The sequence below is a fragment of the Carcharhinus amblyrhynchos genome, chromosome 3 (assembly GCF_965287045.1).
Source record: "Carcharhinus amblyrhynchos chromosome 3, sCarAmb.v2.hapA, whole genome shotgun sequence".
Taxonomy (NCBI): Eukaryota; Metazoa; Chordata; class Chondrichthyes; order Carcharhiniformes; family Carcharhinidae; genus Carcharhinus; species Carcharhinus amblyrhynchos.
Window position 1 is genome coordinate 120,743,292 of NC_137326.1, and position 20,759 is coordinate 120,764,050.

The following is a 20,759-nucleotide window of genomic DNA, read 5'->3' on the forward strand; positions in this document are numbered from 1 at the left end:
TTTAGTCCATGCCACAAAACTTGTTGCATAGCCAACATCCACATTCCTCTCCCTGGTCATTATCCAAGGATGAAGGAGACTTTTCACGACGTTGGCATCCTATCTGACTCCCAGATAAACTGGTGACCATGCATCAATTCCATCACCAAGACTCCCTACTTCTACATCCATAACATCCACCCTGCCTCAACACATCAGCTGCTCAATATCTCAACCATACCTTAGTTACATTTATACTTGATTATTCCAACGTTCTGCTGTCCAGTCTCCAATCTTACAAGTTCCATAAACTTGAATTCAGCTAAATTCCTGCTACCTGTATCCTAACGTTAGCAAATCCCATTTGCCCATCAACCCTCCACACACTGACTTACATTGGCTCCCATTTTTGCAACAACTGCATTTAAAACTCTGTCTCATTTTCAAATCCCTCCAGATGTTCATACCTCCTTATCACTATAACCTCCTCCAGCCCTGCAACCATCCAAGGTATCTACCGTTCCTCTAATTCTGGACTCTTGCAGATTCCTGATTTAATTGCCCTACTGCTTGTGGTCATGCCTTCAGCTAACTCAGCTTTGCATTTTGGAATTCTGTCTCTGAACCCTTCTATTTCTTTAGCTCCTTCATCCCCTTTAAAATCTCCCTCTTTGGATTTCCTAATATCTCCTCATGTGGCTCTGCCCCAAAGTTTGTTTGATAACACTCCTGTGATGTGCTTTTGATGTTTAACATTGTTGAAGGCGCTTATTTAAATTATTTTTGGATAGTCAGTTATTATAGCTCACCTGGACTGCCTGAAGAAGTCACAGATTCAGCAGCAAGGAGGGAACGCAGCACAATAATCAAAACAAAGAAAGAATTAATGCCAACAGTCAGATAACCATATCAAAATGTGAATTACATGTTTATACATAAATGATGGAATATTTTGCACTAGGTGAGTGCAGCTCCAATAACACTCAAGAAGCTCAACACCTTCCAGGATAAAGCAGCCCACTTGATTAGCATCCCATCCATTACAATAAACATACATTTCCTCCACCTTCAATGCACAGTGACAGCAATGTGTACTAGCTACAAGATGCACTGCAGCAACTAACTAAGGCTCCTTTGATGGCACCTTCCAAACCCATGACCTCTACCACTGAGAAAGGCAAGGGTACCAGACACATGGAAACACCCATCATCTGGAAATTCCCCTTCAAATCGCACACCTTACTGACTTGGAAATATACTGACATTTCTTCACTGTTGCTGGGTCAAAGTCTTGGAGCTCCCTCCCTAATAGCACTGTTGGGGTACCTACAATACATGGACTGGAGCAGCTCAAGATGGCAGCTCACCACCACTATGTTCTGAAGGGCAATTGTGGATGGGCAATAAATGCCTGCATAGCCAGCAATGCCCAATGTCCCATAAAAGAGAACACTTAGAAATCAGAGGGGTTAGACTGAAAACATAAAATTTAGATTGCTGGGCACAAGAGAGGCAGAAGCAGTAGGAACTAAGTGAGGGAAAACACATGCTATTCTGTACATGGTGATTTTGGGATTCAGGAAGAAAGGATCTGAAAGGAGGCCAATTATGAGGAAGATTCTCCAATATCCATCCTCAAAGACCAAAAGCTTTGACAAAGGGTCAGCTGGACTGGAAACATTGGCACTTTTTTCTCCTTACAGATGCTACCAGAGCTGTTGAGATTTTACAGCATTTTCTCTTTTGGTTTCAGATTCCAGCCTCTGTAGTAATTTGCTTTTATCCTCAAAGGCAGCCCAGCTGTGCCAGAGTGGTATTTATATGTCGCAATCCAATACATTTAACTGTGGTAGGTTAACCAGAATCAGGTGTCACTTGGAAGAGCTAATAAAAGTAAGGCCAGGTGCACAAATTTCACAACTTTAATGTATGCAAACTACCATGTCTCCTGAGATATTGAAATTGGAAGAGAAAAAGCAATGGAAAATTCTAAGTCAGATGGGAATCATATTAAGAGCATTCAGTAGCCAGAGACAAACTTGAAGTTAAAACTTGGTCAAATTATTGATGGTGATGCATTTCATAAGTGAAGTGGCAGAAACAGGACAAGAAATAGTCACCATAGGAGAGGAAAAGTTATTCGGGATAATAAAATGATATAATTCTAAAATAAAAGAATATATTTGATGAAAAAGTAATTATATTTTATTTGTTTATGGAATTGGGTATCACTGGCTGGGCCAATATTTATTGCCCATCCCCAACTGTCCTTGAACGGAGTGGCTTGCTAGGCTATTTCAAAGGGCATTAAAGCGTCAACTGCACTTGCTGATTACTAATGTAAGATCATTATATACTAATATCCTTATTGAATTTGGTAGTTATTTTAGCTTTCTTTGAAATGGCGCTAAACAACTTAAAATGTATCCAATATTTTCATCAAGAAGCTCCAGTTCAATGGCTCCTTTATTGGAGCTGTGTTATCTTGGAGTGTGATATTCTCCTTTTAGCACACTTATAACTAGGAGCCTTCTGAGTGCCACCTGCTGAGACTGATTAAAAGGAAGAGGTCACCTACCATAAATCTTGTGAGAACTTTGCAATCACGAGCTTTCAGAGCAACATTCCTTTCTTAGGTGATTCACTGGAGGAAGGAGCAGCACTCTGAAAGCTCGTGATTCCAAGTAAACCCCTGTTGGACTTTAACCTGGTATTGTGAGACTTCTTACTGTGCCCACCCAAGACCATTGCTGGCATCTCCACATCATTAAAAGTTAACATTTATTTATTAGTCACAAGTAGGCTTACATTAAAACTGCAGTGAAGTTACTGTGAAAATCTCCTAGTCGCCACACTCTGGTGCCTGGTCAGCTACACTGAGGGAGAATTTAACATGGCCAATGCACCTAACCAGCATGTGTTTTGGACTGTAGGAGGAAACCAGAGCACCAGGAGGAAACCAACCCAGACACGGGGGGAGAATGTGCTAACTCCACACAGACAGTAATCCAAGCTGGGAATTGAACCCAGATCCCTGGTACTGTGAGGCAGCAGTGCTAACCACAGTGCACCATGCCGCCCTCATTGTGAGAAGTTGCAAAATCTCCAGCTATGCTTATGCACTCAAACATGTAATTTCATAATATTCTCAGATAAATATCGGCTGTAACGACATAGAATCGTAGAATCCCTACACTGCAGGAGGCAGCCATTCAGCCCATCGATTCTATAACAACTCTCCAAAAGAGCATCTTACCCAGGCCTACCCACGCCCTTTCCCCGTAACCCTAGATATTTACCTCACTAATCCTCTTAATCTGCACATTTTTAGATATTAATGGGCAATTTAGCATGGCCAATTCACCTAATGTGGATGTGCCGGCATTGGACTGGGGTAAACACAGTAAAAAGTCTGACAACACCTGGTTTTAGTCCAACCGATTTATTTGATAGTAAACGCACAAGCTTTCGGGTTAGTCCCTTCGTCAGGTGAACTCTCCATTCACCTGACGAAGGGACTAACCCGAAAGCTTGTGCATTTACTATCAAATAAATTGGTTGGACTAAAACCAGGTGTTGTCAGACTTTTTACCCAATTCACCTAACCCACACATCTTTGGACTGTGGGAGGAAACCGGAGCACCCACAGGAAACCCACGCAGACACAGGGAGAATGTGCAAATGCCACACAAACAGTCACCCAAGGCTGAAATTGAACCCTAGCACTGCGAGGCAGTGGTGCTAATCACTGTGTCATCATACCACCCTAACATCAGAGGAGCTTGATAGTTTACTGTTAAATTATTCAAATAAATTTGCCTCACTCCACAAGTTCAGAAGGTAATTCAAAGGTAACTGACCTTTCTGCCCTGGTGGACCAACACAACCAGGGTCACCTCGATCACCTGCAGCCCCTATTGGTCCATCAAATCCGGAGAACCCAGGCAAGCCTTGGTCACCAATTTCACCTTAACAATAAGCAAGAATAGAGAATTATAACTGCAGCCTGTATTTGGAAAAAAGAAACAAATTGCAATAATTTTTATCTTAAAAGCCCAAGTTTGAGCTATGTGAGCCTGACCAAGTGTGAAAGGTTGGAGGAGTGTGAAATTCAGCATTTAGTGCTATGTAGCTTCAAGTGCAGTTGGAGGTGGGGTGGTCATAGTTTAAGGATAAGGGGTAAACATTTTAGAACTGAGATGAGGAAGGTGGTGAATGTGTAGAATTCACTACCGTAGAAAGTAGTCGAGGCCAAAACATTGTCTGATTTCAAGAAGAAATTCGACATAGGTCTTGGGGCTAAAGGGAACAAGGGATATGGAGGAGGAAGAGGTGTGGCTGGGGAAAGTGGGATCAGGATATTGAATTTGATGATCAGCCATGATCAAAATGAGTGGCGGAGCAGACTCAAAGGCTGAATAGCCTACTCCTACTTCTAATTTCTATGCTTCTGTGGCAGGATCTTTTTTCCAATTATTAATACTTGTGTGAAATAAGTGAGCGGAATCCAACTCTGGTGAACGTGCTAACCAATAACTTAAAACACAGATCTATGGTAACGCAGGGAACTCTCATGATGTGCGCCATCATTCATCCTCACTGCATACAATAACCCATTTAAAAATAAAAGGTTAATTAAAGGATGGAAGGCGGATGGAATCTTATTGTGTAGGATAATGCATGGTGGAGATATTACAAAAGAACTTTGTTAATTTTTCTTTACAGATGAGGGCAAAAGCAAGACATTCAATAAGATCATGGCTGGTCTGATTATGGACTTAACTCCTTTTCCTGCCTGCCCCCTGTAACCTTTGACTCCCCCGAGGTGGATACAGAACAACTGTTAGATATACTGGAAGAAGAGGAACTGGTTCTGAAAGGACTAGCAGAATTCAAAATGGATAAGCCACTAGATCCTGATGGGCCGTGCCTTCGGCTGCTGAATGAAGTAAAGGAGGAAGTCAAGGGTCTGACCACAACTTATTATTCCTGCACATCTATGTAAATTGGGCTGCATTGGTGGCACTGTTGGCTGGAAATGAGCTGAAGTAACATCTGTATTCAGGAAACGAGAGAAGAAGATTGTGAACTGGAGACTAATCCAGAATCAATGATTAGAGAAAAAGTGAATGAGCTTGCAAAAATAAATGGGTCAATCATGGATTCGCAAAAGGCACTAATTGACAAATTCTGAAGAGATTCTTGAAGAAGTAACTAATTGGATAGAGAAGAGGAATGTAATATGTTTAGTGTATACAGATTTTGCAACTCCATTAAATAAGGAGACTCAGGCTTGTAAGGAAAATTCAATTATATGGTGCAAGTGGAAAGCCAATAGCACATCAGCAAAAAATTGTTTGGCCGGAATTTTACCATTATGCCTGCCACAGGAATCTGAGCGGGCGAGGGGCAGTCTGTTAACCTCAGGCGGGATTAGAATCATAGAATCATAGAAAAACTACAGCACAAACAGGCCCTTCGGCCCACAAGTTGCGCCGATCATATCTCTACCTACTAGGCTTACCTATAACCCTCAATGCTATTCAGTCCCATGTACTCATCCAGAAGTCTCTTAAAAGACCCTATCGAATTTGTCTCGACCACCACCGACAGCAGCCAATTCCACTCACCCACCACCCTCTGAGTGAAATCTTATCCCTGATATCTCCTCTGTACCTACTCCCCAGCACCTTAAACCTGTGTCCTCTTGTGGCAGCCATTTCGGCCCTGGGAAAAAGCCTCTAAGAATCCACCTGATCAATTCCTCTCATCATCCTATACACTTCTATCAGGTCCCCTCTCATCCTTCAACTCCCCAAGGAGAAAAGACTGAGCTCTCTCAACGTATCCTCATACCACCCAATCCAGGCAACATCCTTGTAAATCTCCTCTGCACCCTTTCAATGACTTCCACATCCTTCCTGTAATGAGGCAACCAGAACTGAGCACAGTACTCCAAGTGGGGTCTGACCAGAGTCTTATACAGCTGCAGCATTATCTCCCGACTCCTAAACTCAATTCCTCGATTGATGAAGGGATTGTATGGCTTTGGGATGAGCAGGGCCGTAAAACCCCGCCCAAAGAATAAGCTTGGGCAGGTGTTGCTCAGATTGTACCATGGCAACAAATCCACATTTGTTATCCGCACATACAGCTAATTTGGATTTGGGGCATAGAGAATGCAATTTAAAACTATTCCGATGACACAAAGGTAGATTCGCCAATGAGTGAAAAGAGCATAAAAGACATCAGGATGATACAGCCTGTTAGTATTTCATTCTAAAGGACATGTGGAGATATGTTTAAAAAGTTAGAAAGATACGGGATTAAGGGGACAGAGAGGTTGGGGGGGGGGGTTGCTAGGTGAATTACACAGATATGGGATGAGATTTTCCACCCCCCCCCCCCCCCCCCCCCCCGACCCCACCCCAGCCGCATGTTTCCCACCGGCAGGCAGTGGCACGTTGTTTGTTGGCTACAGGATTCTCTGGTCCCACCGCTGTCAGTGGGAATTCCCATTCACGTCACTCCATGCTGGTGGGAAACTGACAGGCAGAGTGGGACCAGAGAATCCTGCCAGCATTAATGGTCAGAGAATTCCGGCCATGATGTGCCAAATGGTTTTTAATGCTTCTGTGGAAAAAGGCGAAACAAAATCAATAAAATGTTATTACAATTTCAATCAATCTCTGGTATGTATCATGAAACTGGGATTTATTATTTGTAAAGTTGCCGCTTCTACAATGATTTCAGATCTGGTGGCGCGGATTGGCATTGGGTACTCTTGTGGCACGTGGCAATACCAATATCTTACTGAAAAATCCATTTAAAATTGTACTTTGAAAATACCTTTGCGACCTGGCGGCCCTGGAGGACCATATAAGCCACATGCGCCCTGCACTCCAGGTGGACCTGGAATGCCAGTTCTGCCTGGTAGACCTGGATCTCCCGGATCCCCTTTAAACGGTGTGCAGGCGGCCCCCGGGTCACCAGGGAAACCAGAAGGACCTGTAAAAGAAGACAAGATGGCTGAATGTAAGTAATTAGGCAGATGATCTAACAATGAAAGCAAGTAATACCACATAATACCCATTAGGTAGCATCAATCATACACATATGACACAGTTATAATTGTGCTATAATTTATAGCGTTACGCTTTAATGCAGATCTCCCTCTGGCTACTGAGTAAAGAAACTTGTGTTTCACTCCTGTTCTCATTGTTCTATTACTGCAAGTTGCAGTATCGGAATTTTTCATAAAGTAACATGAAGTTCATAATTCACACTCATTGATAGAGACAATATGAGCCATAAGCAGGGATAAATCTGTCTTCTCTGATGCTGCAGTTCTGAATAAGGATTCTCAGCATTGACAACTCTCCAGGATCCTCCTCGTCATAAACTAGGGGTGGGGCGGTGGTGGGGGTCAATCCTTAAAAATATCTACCTGCGATACCAACTATAATTTGTGTGTGACGCTGGGCAATACTGCACTGGGGCACAGCAGAATTGGAATAGATGATTGCAACTGTTAAAAAAAAGTACTATATGGTCTATGGATCTTTGGCAGCAAGCTAAAACAACAGCTGGTAGAGCACCAAACCATTTGAGGAATTGAGCACAACTCTGCCTCTGCCTCAGCTCATCTGTTGTTGAAATCTTCACCCATATCTTTGCTGCCTCTAGATTTGACTGTTCTGACACACTCTTAGCCAGCTTCCCATATTCCTCTGTAAAACCGAGGCCGTCCAAAACTCTGCTGCTGTATTCCAACCTGCAACAAGTCCTGTTTTCCCATCAACCTTGGAATCATAGAATCTCTATAGAAGGAGGCCATTCAACCCATCGAGTCTGTCCCAACAACAATCCTACCCAGTCCCTAGTCCTGTAACTCCACATATTTACCCTGCTTATCCCCCTGACAATAAGGGGCAATTTTTCATGGTCAATCACCCTAACCCGCACATCTTTGGAGTGTGGGAGGAAATCGTGGGGAGAATGCGCAAACTCAAAGTTGTGCGACCCAAAGTTGGAATCAAACCCAGGTCCATGGTGCTATAAGGCAGCAATGCTAACCACTGTACCATTGTGGTACCATTGTGGTGCCCGGTTAAGAAATGCTTTGGTTTGAAACTCCGCATCCTTACTTTCAAATCCCGCCACAGTTTTGCCCTTCCCTGATAACTGCAGCCTCCTCCAGCTTTGCTGCAGCCTCCAAGATGGGGCATTCTTTCAATTCTGGTCCTTTAACCATCCCTCATTTTAATCAGGCAGCCATGCCCTCAGCAATCAATACCTAAGTACTGGAATTCCCTCATTAAATCTCTCCTTCTTTCTACCTCTCCTTTAAAACTCTCCTTAAAACTTTCTTGTTGAACACTAATCAAATATCTCATTGTGCACCTGGTGTCAAGTTTTATTTGATAATCTCTCCTTTTACTATATTTAGTGGCAGATTTTGTTGGTGCAGACATTGGGCCGAAGGTCCTTTACTGCACTGTACGGTCCTATGACTGTATGTTAGAGCTGCGGATATAAGTTGTTGTTCAAGTCATCATGTCACTCTGAGGAGTGAATAAGATTGTTGCAGAAAGGTTTATAAAATATCTATTTATGTGGCTTGCACCTGGACAGAGCTGGCCCTGCCATCAACATCTTAATGTCATGAGACTGCTTGGGTTACTTTTACCCCCCACCCACAATAAGACATTCTGGGTGCCACATGAGGGAGTCTGAATGAGGATTGTCTAATTTGCAAATGTTAACAGATGTGAGAGGAACAAGAAGGAATGAGACTGAGGCATCACGTAATAGAGAGGCACATGTTCCATGAGCGGCACGGTAGCACTGTGGTTAGCACTGCTGCTTCACAGCTCCAGGGTCCTGGGTTCGATTCCTGGCTTGGGTCACTGTCTGTGTGGAGTTTGCACATTCTCCTTGTGTCTGTGTGGGTTTCCTCTGGGTGCTCTGGTTTCCTCCCACAGTCCAAAGATGTGTGGGTTAGGTTGGTTGGCCATGCTAAGAAATTGCCCCTTAGTGTCCAGGGATGCGTAGGTTAGAGGGATTAGTGGGTATAATATGTAGGGATATGGGATAGGACCTGGGTGGGATGGTGCAGACTCGATGGGCCAAAGGGCCTCTTTCTGCACTGTAGGGCTCTATGAGATTTTGTTCATCCTTTCTCCTGAAGAATTTACAGGCTGCGTGGACTGTATGAAGATCTCAATGTGGAATTCTGGGTGAGAAGAGTGCATTTCTGCAATAAAGCAATGTAGCCAAGATCACACATTCAGAATTCCAATTGTGTTAGGATGTTGCACAGAAAAATAACCATTCTCCCATTGCTTTTTAGCTATTTTTTGAAGAATCGAACAGTAAATAATTATATGTCTTAGTAATAAGAAGTAATCAGTATAGAGTGCTCAATCTACTGACTGAATCAGCCGAAAACAAACTCATCATACAGGAAACCCACAGAGTCTGGTGAAACAATGCTTTTGCACCCTGCCCAAACACAACATTTTCTCCATTGGCAAGCAGGTTGGATTAAAATTCCCGCCATCCTTCTCAAGGCAATTAGTTGGTTGATTACCAGTGGGATCAAATCCCACACAAAACTCTGGTGAAATGAGTACGAATGCTTTCATTTAGGTTCCTCGATGGTTAGTGACTTGGCAAAAGCTCTCATACCTGGTGGACCATCGAAACCTGGTGGACCTTGATCTCCTGGCGGCCCAGTGGAGACAATATCGCAAGGTGGTCCTCTTAAACCTGGAGGTCCTGGTGCTCCCCGTGGACCTGTAATTTCAATGCAAATTTATTGGACATATTGAAATGAACAGTCCTAGTAACTAAAGTAGATTAATGAACAGTTATATTATTGTCATACATTCCGCATTTCGACAGATGTTAGAAACTATAGTTTATTTATTACTGTCGCAAATAGGCGTATATTAACACTGCAATGAAATCACTGTAGTACTTGATAAAAGTTATATTTCTGTCACACATTCTGTATTTGAGCAAAGTACATTAGAAACCATAGTATTTGATGAATATATTGTCTGCTTAAAGAGGAGCCGTACTTATCCAAATTGCTGCATGATCCTAACTTTTATAGGAGATATTTATTCAATGAATGATATTTCTCACTCCTTCCTTATGTCCATGTTTCAAGATCAGGCTCTGACGCTCCAATAAGTTACTCAGGAATCTAGGAGCATCAGCGCCAAACCTTGTGCATACTCATTGATGTGTCACATTGGGAGTGATGTTTGTGGAGTAAAAGTACATTATTGAAAGGGTCAGAAAATCAGTGTCCCAGAAAAGCACAAGAACAAGCCAGGAAAAATATGAGACCATGAGCCAGAAGTTCATGATGGATGGCTCGTTGGCACTGGGATTGTAATTTGCCCCAGGCCTGACCAAGGTGATACAGACAACATACAAATTTCATGCTCTCTGCTGGTGTTGTCAGACTTTTTACCATCTTCATGACTGCAGCATGCAGTCTCAAGTTAGACATACTATTGCAAGCCCAGCAGGGTACCAAGACATGTGAGAGTTAAAACTAACCTACATTTCTCCAGGCCAGCCTACATTTCTAAAAGGTCCAAAATGTCAGGTCTGTTGCCAAACCAACATTAAACTTTGATTGATATCATGATCTGTCCACTCCACATACTTCTGGCACACAAATGGGACTCCTAAACTATCATACTCCCTAAGAGCTGCGTTAGAACTGGCCAGAAGCCAATCCACTGCTGTTTTTAAACCCTCTTCCATACCCATTGTGCTGAGATCAGTGGCAATACAGAGCCCAATTTTGTGACCAGCGAGATAGGGGACAATAACAGAGGTGCAGGCGGAGTCTGAAAAAAAGGGTTAATTCTATTGAATTGATGAAGCCCATCTGGCCTTGGTAAGATAGATAAATGAGGTTGGTGACTGTTCTCTGAATGCAATTGGGAACTTACATCTTATGTATTATCTTAAGTCCATGGAGCACAATAGATCAATAGAGGAATGCTGAGGTATATGTGCCGCTCACTCAATGATGAGGGACTCACTCCTTATGGAATTACACCATGGTCAGCCTGGGCTTTTGAAGACAAAAGTGCTATTCAGGGGCTGTGTATGGTGATGTAGACATTACCAACTTGATCAAACAGTGTGAGTCATTCCAAGAGAATTAAAAACTTCCCCCTCAGCTTCCCTACATCCATGTGCGTGGCTTGGTAGGCTCTGGGTGTGACTGCATGTAAACTTTGCCAGGCTGTTTTTGGGTTCCACGTTCTTGATTATGGTTGGCGTTCATTCCAAATGTTTGGATACATTGCATAGATTCCACTGAGGAACTACGACAAAGTGTCTGGACACAGGGGATACCTGCAACCCTGCTTTCTGACAATGGCATTGCTTTTACAAGCACCGAGTTTCAGACCTTGATGCTTTCCAAATGAATCAAACACCCTATCACCTGTCATCGAATGAGTTGGCTGAACGAGCGATATAGACTTTTAAACTCGGCATGAGAAAGCAACCTGCAGCATCCACAGAGCCCTAACTGGTGCAATTTTTATTCAACAGTAGGACTACCCCTCACACAACGACAGAAATTGCACCGGTGGAATGATTAATGAGATGGAGGCATCAGACAAAATTAAGCTGACTTTTCCCAAGCCTGGCGGGGAGGGTGGAGTCCCAACAAGAGAACCAGAAGAATTATGATTCTGTAAGTACAGACAGAACATTCAAAACCGACGACCCAGTCTATGTGAGGGACTTTAGGGATGGCTTCAGTTGGGTTCCCAGGATCGTAATGGAGAAAATAGTGCTGAGTCTTATAAGGTCTAAGTGCAGGACAAAATTGTGAGGAATCACCTGGACCATCTCAGGAGTAGGGAGCCTCTGCCAGTGCAAGCCTCATTACCAGCCCTAGGGACAACCACTGCCGGCATCAAGCCACAACTAGAAATCGACCCTAAGCCTGCCCTCCAGGTGATGAGGGCATGGATTCCGAGATGGAAGTAGGACAGACCGGCGCCCCAACTGAAGAAAGAGCTCAGGAAGAACTAACATCAATGCTTGGTGGCGCTTCCTTTAGAAGCAAAGATCTGCACTCCGCTTCACACCCCCAGATCCAGTCCTGCCACCAATCAACCCCAGGAAGAACCTGTGTCAATGATTTGATGGCGCTTCCTTTAGAAGCGAAGGTTTCCACTCTACAGATCTTCCCCTGGGCATCGGAGAATGTGAGCTCCCCTAGCAGGCGAGTGGAGCATCACCCAATAGGGAAGGAGTAGTGCAGTAGGGGGTTTAGAACCAGCTGGCTCCACTCAGGTCTGCAGTGGAAAGACTTTGAGGCTGACCTGTGTGCTGCAGCCACTGAGTGGCACCTTGATATGATGTAAATAAACAGAAGACAGCCTCAGTAAGATTATTGCACCAATGTCACTGAGGGGGAATTTTTCCACAAAGTGTTTTTTAGTATAAGGGATACAGTGTACAATGTTGGATCACTGGATCAAGAGAAGAGTTAGAATTACCAATTGCACATTTCTGCGATACAGCTACCAGCACTAATGACTGATGTGGGAAAAGCAATTTTCTTTAATAACTAAAACTCAAGTGATTTTTATATTGAAGTGCTCACCTGGAGGGCCTGGATTCAGTTCATAAAGGCCATGACCAAACAGCAGGATGCATTAAGGATTCATGTGATGGCATTAGACAAAGACAGATGCAAACATGCAAATCAAAACAAGAATTAATACAACATGACAACAGACATCTTCATTTTGTACAACACTAACATAAAAACGTGACAACATTTACTGGGTGAAACTACATGAAGCAACGTTGGACCCAGCCATGTCTCCAAGTATCCAAATGAAGAGTGTAAGATGGAGTAATCTTCTCAATGGTTAGTGTTAGAATTGATCAATGGACAATTTTCTTTTTAATCCAGGTTTGCTTAATGTGCTTGACTTTTAACTGCTTCTCAAATGGCCAAGAAAGCCACTTGGTTCAAATGTAATTAGGAATGGGCAACAAGTGCTGGCTTTGGCAGTGACACACTCATTCCATGAAAGATTAACAGTGGTCAGGATTTTAAGGATGGCAGGGTTTCCCTGCTGGTCATCTGAAGAGTCAATGTCAAACGCGTCGCCGTCAATATCGACTGCCCCACATCCATTTAGTTAATTCCATGGAGATGGGATTTGCGTTTCTCACTCGGGGGGAATTCCTGCCTCAGTGAGCGGTCAGCTAATCTGATTGGCTAGCAGCTCTCTAAATCTCATTAGCGCCAGAAGTTGCAGTGGATGGCCCTCCAGAGGTCCCGGAGGGCCAGGCAAGTATGGGGAGGGGGGTGTGGTCTCAGGTGGGGGGGAGCGGGGATTGTGGTCTAAAGGGTGAGCACAGGGTGGCAGAGGTGTTGGAAAAGAAGCCGAGGGGTGGGGGAGGGAAGCACCAGCAAGTGTTAGACCCAGTGGAGAAGCATCCAATACTGAAAGCCTGAGGCCTGAGCCCGGTCACTTGAGGTTTCCCTCCACTGCGCCCTGAACTTCTCCCAGCAGCTTGAAAATTGAGGCTGGGCAAGAAACAGTTCTCAGGTTGTCACTAATTAGTCAAAGGGCCTCAGTTGGAGTATAGACAGTCAAGTTGAGCTGGGCCTCACCCACCCCACTGTTAAATTGCAGAGAGGTCAGGTTAGGCCAGGGCCACCCCAGGAATTTTATGGCCCTATCCCACCTTGCAAACTTGTTGGTGGGGGAATGTAAAATTCTGCACAATGTTAGAACCTGTCACATATCTAAGCCTTCAATCAATGGCCAACATTCTAATAATAATCACTTCATTAAAGGTTATTTCTGCATGGGTACTTTGTCCAATGCAAGCTGCTATCCAAATATCTATCTAATGTACGAAATTAGACTTTTTCTTATGGCATAAATGGTTTAAGAAGCTCAGTGAAGCCTCCTAATGTGAGCACAACCTGCCTTTTTGAAATGTGCCCCTGTGGCAGTCGGTGCAGCTCTCAGTTGCTAGGAGAGTCTGCAGAAAGATCTAGACAGGCTGGGCGAATGGGCCAGGAACTGGCAAATGGAATTTAATGTTGGCAAGTGCGAGATGGTCCACTTTGGTAGAAATAATGGTAGGAAGGATTATTACTTACGTGGAGAAAAACTGCAGCAGGCGGCGGTGCAGAGGGACCTCGGGGTCCTTGTGCATGAGTCGCAAAAACCCAGCTTGCAGGTGCAGCAGGTGGTCAGGAAGGCAAATGGGATGCTGGCCTTCATAGCGAGGGGGATTGAATATAAAAGTAGGGAGGTCTTGCTGCGGCTGTATAGGGCATTGGTGAGGCCGCAGCTGGAGTACTGTGTGCAGTTTTGGGCGCTGTACTTACGCAAGGATATTTTGGCCTTGGAGGGAGTGCAGAGGAGGTTTACTAGGCTGATGCCGGAGTTGAGGGGGTTGAGCTATGAGGAGAGGCTGAATAAACTAGGCTTGTACTCGTTAGAGTTTAGAAGAATGAGGGGAGATCTCATTGAGACGTATAAGATGATGAATGGGATGGATAGGATAGAGGTGGAGAGACTCTTCCCGCTCAGAAAGGACAGTAGGACTAGGGGGCACAGCCTCAAGATAAAGGGGGGGCGGTTTAGAACGGAGTTGAGGAAGAACTTCTTCACTCAAAGGGTGGTGAATCTCTGGAATTCTCTGCCCGTTGAAGTGGTGGAGGCTACCTCGCTAAATATTTTTAAGAAGAGGGTTGATGGGTTTTTGATAAGAGAGGGGATTAAGGGTTATGGGGAGAGGGCGGGAATGTGGAACTGAGCCACGACAGATCAGCCATGATCTTATTGAATGGCGGGGCAGGCTCGAAGGGCCAGATGGCCTACTCCTGCTCCTATTTCTTATGTTCTTATGTACATTCAGCATGTCTTCCATTGACAGGTAAAGGGGTGCCAGCAGGCCAGAAGACTCTACAATCCTTTTAGGTCTCTGTAAATTAAAGTTCACCTTATCTAGCATATGATTTTAAAAGCACAGCAAAGCGTCTAATGCAGTTAAGAGTCTATCTAGCAAAATGAGGGGGAACAGAGGAAAAACACAAAGAGGAGAAGCAAACCAAATGCTTTCAATAAGTACAAACTTCAAACATAAGTTCAGTTCATCATGCAAACTAGCCTCCCATCCACTGACTCTGTCTACACTTCCCCCTGCCTTGGGAAAGCAGCCAGCATAATCAAGGACGCCATGCACCTGGGAAATACCCTTTCCCACCTTTGGGAAAAAGATATAAAAGTCTGCAATCACGTACCAACACTGCTGCCTTCAGACTTTTGAATGGACCTACCTTACATTAAGTTGATCATTCTCTACACACTTGTTGTGACTGTAACACTACATTCTGCACCCTCTCCTTTCCGTCTCTATGAACGGTATGCTTTATCTGTACAGCGCACAAGAAATAATACTTTTCACTGTATACTAATACACAGGATAATAATAAGTCAAATCAAATTGTTTGCACAAGTAATACCATTATGGTGAAGGAGGCAAAGCATCCTTGGATATGCATTTGTTTGAGTATCAGAAAGTTGATTTGGATGGCACCACTTCAAAACCATACCAAGGACAGTGAATGCATGGTACACCACCTGTGGAAGCAATGCCAATGAGGAAAGCTGGTTCTGTCTTTCCACACAGAATCTAAATAGTCTAGTAGTGCAATATAAATGAAAAACTTGATCCCTTAAGGTAACGTACTTTCCTACCTTCTGGTCCTCGATCTCCTACTCTACCCTTTGGGCATTGACCAGGGTTTCCTGGAGGTCCTGGGGAACCCTTTTCACCTTTTGATCCACATGGTCCTGGTGATCCCACTGGTCCAAGTTCACTCAGTCCTTTTTAATTACAGAAATATTAATATTCGTGTGACCCATCAGAGGGTAAAGCTGAAGTTATAAACTAAAGGTAATTAATGCTCTAATATCAAACAGCAACAATGAAAAAATAGCAACCAAGTGAACAAAACCTGAGAGAATTGGCACAATTTGTCTAAATGTATTTGATATCTGTGTTCACAAAATGGTGTCAATGTGATGGGCATCTGTTTTGACATGACAATATTTAGGTGTGAATTCTACTTATGACCCAGAGCTAATGTGCTATCTATATCAGAGGGATATGATTTATATCAGCATCCAGAAATTTCAGTGCAATAAGATGTTGTTTGGGTACTACTGGCATCTATTTCAAGAGTTAGTTAGTTGAAAGGAATGGTTGAACACTTTAACTGTAAAATTACAGGTAATAATCTTGTAGCTTTTACCTGGAGGTCCAGGTGTTCCTTTTTGTCCTTGCAATCCATTTAGACCATGTAAACCAGGTGATCCAGGTTGACCTAGAATAAAGGGGAGATCATTTTTAATACCTTAATTGTCTCTTTTAAAGACAACAGCCAAGGTAAGTCTAAGAGGATTTTACTACTGATATTATTAGCTGAAAACAGTTCCGAAAGTAAATCAGCACCCTAGTTGAAAGATTTCTCAGAACAAAGATTTAAGCATTTTGAAGTGGCTGTCTTCTATTGATTGGGCTGTTAAGTTCAGGTTTTGAAAAAGTTTAGGCCAAAGATTTGATCCTGTATTTCACAATCTAGAAGAGATGACTAACCACCATATTCTCAAGGGTAAATAGGAAAGGACAATACATGCTGGATTTGAAAATGACATCTAAATTCCATGAAAGACGTCTCCATGATTCATAACTTTATATCGTCAGCAGATTTGATTACAATATACTTGGTCCCTTCATCTAAGTCATTATAGATCGCAAATAGTTGAGGCTCAAGCACTGATCCCTGTGGTACACCACTAGTTACAGTTTGTCAGCCTGAGACTGACCTATTTATCCCTACACTGCTTTCTGTTCATTGGCCAATGCTTTATCTATGCTAAGATATCACCTCCATCTCCATAAGCTCTTGATCAATAACCTTTTATGTGGCACATTATTGAATGCCAAATACACTAGATCTATTAGTACCTCTTTATTGACCTTGCTTGTTACATCCTCAAGGAACATTAATAAATTTAAAAGAATGCTGATTGGTTCATAAGTAGACTCTGATTAGTCGAGGCATTGCCAAAGAGAATGCACTAGGTAATGGTGACTAACAGTTAACTGCCAAGTGTTGTTTTGAAATTTAAACAGGTCGATACCATCCTTAGTTTCCTTAGTCAGCCAGGGGTGAATCCTTCTTGTAGAGTCCTCCATTTTCAATGAACATAATACTATTGATGCTATGTAATTCAGACTCTTTGAAGCAGAAATAAACAAGACTCCAACCAATAAAGCAGACCGTAAAACAGAAGAAGTATATTTTGTGTGATCCTGTTTATATGAATTAAGCTCCTGGATATGATCACTATAGAAACTTATCTGGGAAAACACTTCAGTTTGTTTTGCCTTGAACATTCCTTTAGTAGTTTCTGGATTCTTACCACTTCCCCACTTTTAAATAGTCATTATTGAAGTCGTCACTAGCTTCTGGTTACTCCAATTTACCTTTGGAGCCTGGTGGGCCACGCAGTCCCACAGATCCTGGTTTTCCTGGGATGCCGGGTAATCCTGTTGGTCCTGGGAGTCCTGTGTCTCCTGGAGGTCCTTGGTATCCTAATGAGATTAATTAACACAATCATTATAGCACAAGTTGACCAAGTGGCCATTCTGAATATGACTTTTAACTCTTAGTTTGTGCCTGCCTAATGCACTGTCACACTGCCACATAACCCCACACATCACATAATCCACTTCAAAAATGAGCAGACTACTTATTCCTATGAAGCATGCTTCCTACTGCTGATTCTACGGAGGTAACTATATGTTGCTTGCAAATGCATTCTTCACTGATTATATCACAGTTTATATCATTAGTGAGATATAGTCAGCTTTTCTGCTCTATCATGTTTGCGTCCCACTTAATTATGAATACAAAGAGACTGTGATGCAGCTCTTGCAATTTGTTTAGATTCTTAGATATTCCATGGCCCTCTCCCTCTTCTCCTGCGGTTTCAGATGTGAAGTGGGATGTTACGAACACAATGCCAGTAACAATGGACAAAGGCCAGGATTTTATGGCCTCGCTCCCCCCAAAACCATAAAATCCTGCCTAAGGTTAACAACCTTCTCATTCTCCCCCTTGCCTGTTCCAAGTCCCGTGACAGGTGGGACGGTAAAATTCCAGCCAACATGTCTTTCGTATCTTCCTGTTGCAGGCAGCACCAATCACATCTTTTTGTGATGGTTCCGTTGTAAGAGCCTGTTATTGAGGCATCATGTTACTTTTCTTTCCCAATTGTGCAGTAGTTCTTGGACGTTATACAGCACCATGTGTGCAGTGGCATCCATCTCCTAATTGTTCATCAACATCTGGCAGTCCTGCAACAGTCCCGAATGATGGTGAACAGTTAACTGAAGGAGGAGGCTCCACAAATACACCCAGCCTCAATTAAGGGGGAGTCCACCACAACAGCACAAAAGACAAGACTGAAGTATTCGCAACAAACTTCATCCAAAAATGTCAAGTGGGAATCCATCTCAGTCTCCTCTGGAGGTCCCCAGCATCAAAGTTGCCAATCCTCAGTCAATTAGATTCATTCCAAATGATAGCAAAAAATGGCTGAGGCACCAAATACTGCAATAGCTAAAGACCCTAACTCTAGAATTAGCCACATCTCTATCCAAGCTGTTCCCGTATAGCTACAACAATATTGGCTTTATCCACTGTCATGGAAAATTACTCAGATATGCCCAGTCCTCAAAAAGCAGGATAAATCCAATTGAGTCATTTACCACTCCATTGGTCTACTCTCAATCACCAAAGTGATGGTAGGTGTAGTTACAAGTGATATCAAACAGCACTTACACAGCAATAATGCACTCACTGATGGTCAGTTTAGGTTCTTCCAGGGTTACTCGGCTCGTAACCTCATCACAGCTTTGTTCCAAATATGGAGAAAGAAACATAATTCAAGGTGAGAGTGACTGTCCTTGGCATCAAGGCAGCATTTGACTGAGTGTGGCAACAAGGAGCCCCACAAAATTGTAGTCAATGAGAATCGTAGGGAAAAGTCTCCACTAGTTGGAGTCATACCTAGCACTAAAGAAGATGACTGCCGTGGATGAAGGCCAGTCTTTTCAGTTCCATGATATCACAGCAGGACTTCCTTGAGGTCGTGGCCTCGGCCAACCATCATCAGCTGCCTCATCAGTGACCTTCTCTCCCTTGAAAGGTCAGAAATGTTCACTGTTGATCGCACAATGTTCAGGACCATTGACGACTTCTCAGATACTGAATCACATTCATGTTCATTTGCAAAAGGTCTTGGATAATATCCAGACTTTGGCTGAGTGGCAAGTAACATTCACGCCAGGCATTGACCATTTCCACCAAGAGAGAATCTAACCATCTCCCTTTAACATTAAATGGCATTACCACTGCTGAATACCCAACTATCAACATCCTGGGGGTTACCTCTGACCAGAAACTGAACTGGACCAGCTATATTAATACACCTGACTCCCCATCACTTGTTGACCATCTACAAAGCACAAATCAGAAGTGTGATGGAATAGTCTCCTCTTGCCAGAGGCTCCAACAAGACTCAAGAGGCTGGACACCATCCAAGACAATGCAGCCTGCTTGATTGTACCCCCCCCCCCCAACCCCTCCACCATCCATCACTGTAAACATTCACTCTCTTCTCCCCTTTGCACAGTGGCAGCAATGTATATTGTCTATAAGATGCATCACAGCAAGGCTCCTTTAACAGCACTTTTCAAACTCAAGACCTGTACCATAAAAAAGGACAAGAGCAGCAGGTGCACCAACTGTAAGTTCTCCTCCTTGCCCCACGCCATCCTGACTTGGAAGTATATCACTGTTTCTTCAGTTTCACTGGGTCAAAATCCTGGAACTCCCTCGCAAACAGCTGTGGACGTACCTACACCGCAAAGACTGCAAAGGTTCAAGTAGACAGCACACTATCACCTTCTCAAGGGTAATTAGAGTTGGCAATAAATGCTGACCTAGTCAATGATGCTCACATCCAATGAAAGAATTTTAAAAACTTACTATTTTCCAAACAGATTCTCTCATTAAGAACCTGCAGAGAGGTGACAGAGCAGGTGTGCTGTAAACTGCTTTGTTCCTTCATCCAAAGCCACTTTATAATCTTTATATCTGACTGTCACACTGTCAATAACCAATGGGTAGTGTCAATAACCAATGGCTAGTGTTAAGGCTATGAATACCTGGGAAACCTGGAACCCCTGGATCACCATGAATTCCCTTTACTCCGGGTGCACCTTGCTCTCGATCAAGACCACAGAGACCAGGCGGACCTGGTAAACCTTTCTCGCCTAAAAAAGGAGAATTAAACATCAGTTCTTGTGCTGCAATTTACAAGTACTGCAGGTGGTATAGGCAGGTTTACTGTGCAGAAGGACAATAATTGTCTTCATTACTGTTCAGTGTAGATTTATGAAGAGAACAGCCAACATCCAAAGCAATTAAAAGCAGAAAAATGCTACAAGTGACAACTTACCATCAGTACCTGACCTGGTTATCCCCCTAAAACATTGATCTGCTGTTTATAGATACTGACCTACTCAGATTTCAAGCCTTCACAATTCTTTATATTTATTAACTACCAGATTGAGCACATTAAGTTGTCAAATACTTCACAGTCAAGTCCAAAAATGTG

At 43.2% G+C, this 20,759-nt stretch overlaps 1 protein-coding gene across 1 annotated transcript in view; it reads right to left on the reverse strand.

Annotated features, from left to right (window-relative positions):
• The window catches only part of LOC145341258 (uncharacterized), a 183,085-nt gene that overhangs the window by 12,121 nt on the left and 150,205 nt on the right, over positions 1–20,759 (reverse strand). Inside the window, exons 36-42 of the mRNA XM_080186185.1 lie at positions 20,308–20,415; positions 17,560–17,667; positions 16,322–16,393; positions 15,765–15,893; positions 9,670–9,777; positions 6,829–6,987; positions 3,840–3,947 (exon numbers count right to left, since the gene is read on the reverse strand). Of these exons, the coding sequence (XP_080042311.1) occupies positions 3,840–3,947; positions 6,829–6,987; positions 9,670–9,777; positions 15,765–15,893; positions 16,322–16,393; positions 17,560–17,667; positions 20,308–20,415 (792 nt within the window). The remainder of the gene's footprint in view (positions 1–3,839; positions 3,948–6,828; positions 6,988–9,669; positions 9,778–15,764; positions 15,894–16,321; positions 16,394–17,559; positions 17,668–20,307; positions 20,416–20,759) is intronic.